The following is a 7,497-nucleotide window of genomic DNA, read 5'->3' as shown; positions in this document are numbered from 1 at the left end:
AGGCAGAGGCCCTTCTACCCAGGGGTTACTCTTTACAGCAGCCTTCCCCATGACTTGAGCAAAGATCACCCATTTGGATGTGCAGCTATTGGCAGCCTCCAGGCTCAGCGCACAACTCTCCCTGTCCTACAGGGATGGGTCCTGCTGCTCACGTTGTAAGGGTGAACTGTGGACCATTAAAGCTCTCATGAGAGAAGTCTGCTCTGCTTCATTGCAATCACTTTACGTAGTCCTTTAGGAAAGATTTAAAGTCATCTGGAGAGCAAATCTAGCAGGAAGGTATGTCAGATGTAGACATCTCCAGTGCTTTCGGGCAATTCGTGTCAGAGCTACCTTTGGCAAATCTCATTCTCGCATCCTTACCTCTGGATTTTTGCCTGGAATGAGACATTGGGGGAAACATGGTGGATAGAAAAAGTCAAAACACTGCATTGCTCCCAGCTGGGCTGTACCAAGGAGTGCTTGCATTTGGAGGATTAACTGGGGAAACCTGTTAATTAGAGCTGCGAGAAAGAAAAGGAAAGGGTGTTGAGGTGGTAGGATAGCACAGGTCGGACAAGGCAACTGCCTTAGAAGAAACATCTCCTAAAAGCAGGAGTTTGTCTACTGAGATGGGGTTGGATTAGAAATACCCTGGTGCCCATCATCATGCTGTGGTTTGGAGGAAATGTTGGTCACTGAGGAGGAGCCATGTGTAAGGATGAAGAGGCAGAGTCTGATTATGTTTTGGCTGGAATCTACTTTTTCATGGCACTGAGGAAGATGTAGAAACTTTGACGGTGTTAGACATCGCGGTCAGATATTTTAATAGTGTATTGTTCTCTTGTCTCCTTTCCTGCTCCTCAAACAGGATGCATCGAATGATGAAAGAAGAATCAAGTTTCAGGGCAAGCAGCCTAGAAAATGTGGCACAGGACCCAAGCAAGGAAAAGCTGCACATGAAGCTCTGCAGTGGGTCCTGCCATGCTGAGCAAATCCTGCAGACACTGAACTCCTACCGGCAAAGCGGCATCTTCACTGATGTGGTGCTATTAATTGATGGACAAGAATTCCCCTGTCACCGTGCCACTTTGTCAGCCAACAGCACTTATTTCCGGGCCATGTTCGGTGGCAGTCTCAAGGAAGGCCACCAGGATATCATTAACATCCAGAAGATATCTGCTTCCACTATGTCCCTCCTCCTTGATTATATGTACGGGGGGAACATCGTCATTCAGGAGGACAATGTTGAAGGCATCTTGGAACTGTCTGACTTGCTGCAGATCTCCAAGCTCAGAGATGCTTGTGTCACTTTCCTTGAACGTCAGCTTCACCCATGCAATTGTTTAGGCATCATGAAGTTTGCTGATTCATTCTCCATTGCATCTCTGACAGAGAAGAGCAAAAGGTTCATGCTGGAATGTTTCGTGGAGGTGTCTTGTCATGAGGAGTTTCTGGAAATGGGTGTGAAGGAGCTGGTGGAATATCTGTCTGATGAGCAGCTGGTGGTCCCCAAGGAGGAAGTGGTCTTTGAAGCAGTCATGCGCTGGGTACGGCATGATGTATCTGCCAGGAAAGGAGCCTTGAAGAACCTCCTTGAGCATGTGCGTCTGCCCCTGCTCGACCCCACCTACTTCCTGGAGAAGGTAGAAATGGATGAACTCATCCAGGACTCAAAGGAGTGCATTCCTCTACTGCACGAGGCTCGCAAGTACTACATCCTTGGGAACGAGGTCAGCTCTTTGCGATCAAGGCCCAGAAGGTAAAACACGGTGTTTTCTACCCTGGGCCAGCATAGCCTAAGCTAGTGGATCTTGAAGATTGAGGGGAGTTCTTGAGTGTTTGTAGCTCTTTATTTCTATCTGCTTTGACCAATGAGTAGAGCACTGGGTTGAGATCTGTTTTCCATCCCCAGCTCTGCCACTGATCTGCTCTCATTTCACCTCCTTTGGTCTCTCTCCCACCTTCTCCAGGCTGTCTGTTAGCAGGAAGGCTTGAACCAGTTGCAGTGCTCCTGGCCATCAGCGTGGTGCCTGGCTCAAAGGCATTGCTGCAGGGTCAGGAATTAATGTCCGGGGGAAAATAAAAAGCTGGTACTGGCAAGGTGGCTGCCCAGGCATCCCCAGATTTATTTTTTTTTCTTTTTTTCTTTACATTGATTTACTGATGAACAGCAAGAAGATAAAGAGGTCCTGGCCCAGGCAGCTGCTGGTGTAAAGTGGAGGAGGCAAAGAAAAAGTGATTTCTGGGGTTGTGTGTATTTGGAAATCAACACCTTTTCTGTGACTGTGAAGTTTGGATTTGACCAGCCACATTTAAGTCCCTGCAGTTCCTTCATGGTGCCGCAGGTCCCTTAGGGTGCACTGGGGGATGTCTCTGCTCTGGGGTGGATTGCCATATCAAACCAACTTGGTTTGCAACGCTCTCCATCATTTCTCAGAGGACACCGATGACCATGGGGCTGCAGGGCCAGGTTCTTGTGCTTTCCTGCTCTTCAGCCCAAGGAGTGTAGGTTTTTTGCCACTCAGTGGAGCATTGTGGGCAGAAGGATGGATTTTGCCCCAGTACATCTTGGAAGCCCCAGCCTGGCATTTAGGGCATGTTTCTATCAGGTGGAAGAGATGGTTTGACATATCTTCTCAGCGCTGAATACCACAACAGGCTGTTATATACAGAACTGATCAACAACAGGCTCTGTGGTGACCTCCTCAAGGATGCAAACAGCTAAAATTCACTGGGGATGAATCTCACCCCCCATCATCCATATTTTACTTCCTCCTTGTATAGCTTTGGTCTTAAGTGAATGGTCTCAGCCTGCCCAAACCATGGCAGAGCTGGGGATTGAACCAAGTCTTTCAAATCCTCTTTCACCTTCCTCCTTCCTCTCCCCTCCCCTCTTGCAGAGCTGTTCCTCTCTTGCCTCCTACTAGTTGGCAGGATTTTCCTTCCCCTGCTGTCTGTCTTGTCTGCTCGCTGCTATTAGGGCCGGAGAGAGAGAGAGAGAGATTTCCTGGAAACACTTCTCTCTCCAGGCAGAGAGCTTGCTGCAGGCAGGCTGCCAGTAACGTCTTTCCACACTCGTGGCTGTGCCTTGAGGATTATTAGGTTTGATTGTGCTGGAAGGGGGAGGGTGAGTGGCAGGAGGCAATTTCACGAGGGACTTTTGAAGGTCATGCCCATTTCCTCTCCCTATGCAGGAAGTTTGGACTCCTTCCCACACACGCTGGGAGTTGCCTTTGATTTGATCATGCAGGCAAAAGGGGAGGTGAAATGATTTGCCCAGAAAATCAGTAGCCGATGCAGTGGAGGACCTTGCCCCGTGTATGGGACTGCGCTGGCAATGTCCTAGATGGGATGGGAGGGATAATGGAAAGCAGTAGCCTGGGCCAGGCACTCTACCCATGCCTTTCATGGTCTAGGTTCATGGAGCTGGCAGAAGTCATCGTCGTCATTGGGGGCTGTGATAAAAAAGGCCTTCTGAAGCTGCCCTTCACGGACCTCTACCACCCAAAGCGCAGGCAGTGGACAGCCCTTTCCAGCCTGCCTGGCTACACCAAGTCAGAGTTTGCTGCCTGCACACTGAAGAATGATGTGTACATATCAGGTGAGGTTCCCTGGACCAGATGGTCCCTTCCTGGTTGCAAAGAACAGCAAGACCTCTGCTTGGACAGCTACTCCTTAGGCCAATTCACTAGGGCTCATTCACAAGCCTTCCAGCTTTGGAGCAAAGTCACTTTTTTGTGAAGTTTATCCTTGGGTGGTTTGGATTTTGCTGTGCTGAGGAACAATTTCACCTTTGAGGGGGAGGATGACTGTATTAAACCTTTCTCTCCTGTTGGGCATCTCTCAGAAGTGTTCAGCTGTGGAATGAGCTGGTGTTAGTGTGTGTTGTCAGGGTTTCCTAAAACATCAGAGTCTCCTGTCTGTCCCTCACTTAAAATATTATGCCTGTGTTCTATATAAGGGATGGAGGAGTATAACAAGTGCTTTCAGGTCCAGGCAGTATCTCCCTTGGGAAGCTGAGTTTACATGTCCATAGGCCAGAATACAGTTACTGGGATAAGTTGCTCCATTGCCTGGAGGAACTATGTAATGTTGTGGTGTAGTCCTTGGGATCCCACCAGCCTTCCATCCCTCTGTTTTTCAGGAGGACATATCAGCAGCAATGATGTTTGGGTGCTGAGCTCCCAGCTGAATGTCTGGATCAAAGTCGCTTGCCTGCAGAAAGGCCGATGGAGGCACAAAATGGCAACACTTCAGGGCAAGGTAGGCAGTGGCCTGAATTTTGGAAGAAGCCACGTGGAGCACTGTCCCCCACTTGTCCTGCTGCTCAATACAGTGAGAAACTATTTGTGTGTTTGTCTTCTGAGTCATTTAGAGATGGTTTTGATGGGAGAACCACAAGGACGTAACCAAGATATCATTGTTTCAGTTGGGTGTGTGTTGTCACCCGAAACAGTCACAAAAGAAGTTGTAGCAATAAGATCTACCATGGGGTGGTGTAAGGCTTGTACAGATAGATGTGCTAAATCTTTGGGTGAAAGCTATACAGTGTGGGGTGTTCCATAAATAGTTGGGTTGGGACCTTTAAAGGCCATCTAGTCCAACCCCAAGGTTCTACTGTGGCTTGCTGTCTGTCCTTCTGGCCAAGTCCTAGCCCCCACCCCACCCCCTGCCTTCATGTACACCGTGACAGCATAGCCCATTAGGTGAGTCCAGGAGTTTCTAATCGTCTTGCTTTGCTCTTTTTGAGGCAGATCTACGCTGTGGGAGGCTTTGATGGTTTTTACCGCCTCTCCAGCGTGGAGTGCTATGACACCTTCTCCAACAGCTGGTCAACCTTGACCCCTATGCCTCAAGCTGTGAGCTCAGCGGCTGTGGTCTCCTGCCTGAACAAGCTCTACGTGCTGGGCGGTGCTGTGGATGACACCACTAACACTGACAAGGTATTGCTGGGGCATCAAGCATGGACATAGACCTAAATAAGAAGGTTTGCCAATGAAGTGGGAGGGGAATGGGGTTGCCCTTAGGCTACAAGGGTGCCTATTTATGAAGACTAATGAAGACTCCCTTATAAAAAGATGAGAAGTCATGCATTTAACTGGAAGCCAATGAGATTTAGTGACCAGAGGGAGAAGGTGTCAGGATCTGTCAGTATGTTAGACGTGGTTTCCGTAGAGCAAGTTCTGCTCTGAAGCTGCTTGTGATGTGCTGAGCCTGACAGTGCCCTGTTCCTAGTCAGCCCTGAGTCACCACAGGAACAAATGTCAGTCCCTGTGGACATTCACTTCAGATAAGTGGCATCAGTAGTAGCTGCCTCTGCAAACCAGACATAATGATTCTGGTCTCCTGAGCTACAGGAAGAGCCATTAGTGCTTCTCAGCTTCATCTCAACATTTAACCATGTGCTGTCTGGGTTCAGGACAGGCACGCTGGGGGCTTGTAGTTTGTCTGGGAGACTTGAATGAAAGGAGGGAATGCTAGAACCCCTCAACCATTTGCTTGTTGCACTGGTGCCTGGGTGTTAAAGCTCCCATCTGTGTTTCTGTCCCCATGCACTTTTATATCTAGAGAATAGCAGCTTCACCCAAGCAGGCAGATGTGGTAGCTGTGTATTTCCTCCCAGGTCCAGTGTTACGATCCAGAGGACAACAAGTGGACGCTCTTGTCTCCTACCCCTTTCTACCAGAGGTGCATCAGTGCTGTCTGCTTGGACAACGTCATTTATGTTGTAGGTGGGCTCCTCAGTAAAATCTTCAGCTATGATCCAAGGAACGACAGCTGGCGAGAAGTTGCCACCCTCCCTGGGCCTCTGGTAAGGAAAAGGTTTAAGAAAGAAGCTCTGGGCCTTCTGTGCTTTGTGGAGATTGAAGGCAAGGGAAATATATTGTGGGTTTGGCTCTGAGCATGTGAATGTGACCTCTGTAGAGCAACTTGAACATATATGTACTCGCTGTCAGCGTCCCTACTGCTTGAAGAGTGTCTCTGCTACAGCAAACCCAAGTTTCCTTGCTGAAGCTGGGTCTGCAGAGGATGTATACAGTGAAACCATTGGTATTGAGGAACAGTTCTCCACACTATGTGTTTCAGGGCGAGGGTTACTCTGGCTCTAGTCTGGTCTGTGGACTGAACATGGACTAGTGGTGGTTCTGTATCTTGGTTTAGTGACATCACAGTTTTGCACTCCAAAGTCTTGCTGCAGTGTGAGCCATGGCAGAGTGATGAGAAATGATGGGATGCATCTCATCCCATCTGAATTAAAACTTTCATGTCAGAGCACCCTTAAAAGTGGCTTTCACAGTGAGGTGCTCTCTGGGTCTCTGGTGTCTTGGTGTGCTTGTGAGTCTGGGGGACTGTCAGAAACAGCAACGGTCCCATCAATGGCTTGAGGCATTTCAAGTGCTTAAACTCTTACTGAAACAGTAAGATTGTAGCACCCCAAAAGTCAGAAATCACTTACCTGCTTTCCCTCCCTTCTGCGTAGCAACCTCCCTCCTCAGCCCCATTGCCTAAAGCTGGAGGCTTTCTCCTCAGCTCTTGGGTTTCATTCTGCTTTCCAGGAGAGCTGTGGCCTGACGGTGTGTGGAGGGAAGATTTACATCCTGGGTGGAAGAGATGAAAATGGAGAAGGCACGGACAAAGCATTCACTTTCGACCCTGTAACGGGGAGTGTGGAGCAGCAGCCACCACTGCAGCGCTGCACCAGTTATCATGGCTGCGTGACCATACTGCAGCGCATGAATAGATGACCATGGGGCTCCAGCTGCGTCCACCTCCCACCCAGAGTGTCCCCTTGAGACAGAGGCCACCCAGCACGTGGATAGACATCTCACCTTTGTGTGGAGAAAGGCAATACAAGCCACTGAAGAAGATGTACTCTAGCCAGCCCTGTTTTTCCTGGCCTGATGATGCCAATGGCTTTGATGTTGATCTAGGTGAGGATGGAAGGGTGCTGGGCTGTGTGGAGCTCCATCACAGACCTTGCCACAATAGGATTCAAATATCCTTGCAGCCTCTGGAACTACTGAATTTGACCTTTACTTAGGTTATCCTGGCTGTAGGTTATAGTTTTCTGTTACGATGGCAACAGAGGCTCACTGACCTGCAAGGACTTGTATTGGATGTTTTCTGATGCCCAAGACTGTTGCAGTAACAATGACAGTTACAGGATCCAATTCTTTAGCTAAAGCTATCAGATACTTGTGCATTTATTTCTGCAGACCTTTGTGTCAAACCCCAGCAGTGACCCAAATGGTCATTAACGTCTATGAGCAGTTAGTCCCATTACAGCAGACAGCTGAGACTGAGACCTCAGAGCTGATAACCCAAGAAAATGTCTCCACTAAATCCCCAAAGGCCGGCTTAAATAGTCCAAGCTCTGACTCCATTCTGCACGTGCTGTGTGAGGGTCTATTCTCCTAAAGCAGAGTGCTGTCTCCTTTCATATACATTTTGGGTTGGCCTGCTGTCTCACTGTGTGTTTTTCATTGAGAGGACAAGTGAACTGTGTAGCCAAGA

General features: G+C 48.8%; 1 protein-coding gene across 1 annotated transcript; it reads left to right on the top strand.

The window, feature by feature from the left end:
• The first annotated feature begins 851 nt into the window (after positions 1 to 851).
• KLHL35 (kelch-like family member 35) lies at positions 852 to 6,728 on the top strand. The gene is made up of 6 exons (XM_010144809.1): positions 852 to 1,741; positions 3,399 to 3,583; positions 4,127 to 4,245; positions 4,737 to 4,925; positions 5,606 to 5,794; positions 6,540 to 6,728. The coding sequence occupies exons 1-6, from the start codon at positions 852 to 854 to the stop codon at positions 6,726 to 6,728; spliced, it is 1,761 nt and encodes a 586-aa protein (XP_010143111.1).
• Positions 6,729 to 7,497: the final 769 nt, after the last annotated feature.

Source organism: Buceros rhinoceros, unplaced genomic scaffold (assembly GCF_000710305.1).
Source record: "Buceros rhinoceros silvestris isolate BGI_N320 unplaced genomic scaffold, ASM71030v1 scaffold44561, whole genome shotgun sequence".
Classification (NCBI taxonomy): Eukaryota; Metazoa; Chordata; class Aves; order Bucerotiformes; family Bucerotidae; genus Buceros; species Buceros rhinoceros.
The sequence above is the reverse complement of the archived record's forward strand: the minus strand, read 5'-3'. Positions and strand labels throughout refer to the sequence as shown.

Bases quoted from the DNA above. Each gene is read 5' to 3' on its own strand.
- KLHL35 (XM_010144809.1), top strand. From the start codon at position 852: ATGCATCGAATGATGAAAGAAGAATCAAGTTTCAGGGCAAGCAGCCTA. The intron at 4,246-4,736 runs GTAGGCAGTGGC...TTTTTGAGGCAG, and splicing joins TGGCAACACTTCAGGGCAAG to ATCTACGCTGTGGGAGGCTT. The intron at 4,926-5,605 runs GTATTGCTGGGG...ATTTCCTCCCAG, and splicing joins ACACCACTAACACTGACAAG to GTCCAGTGTTACGATCCAGA.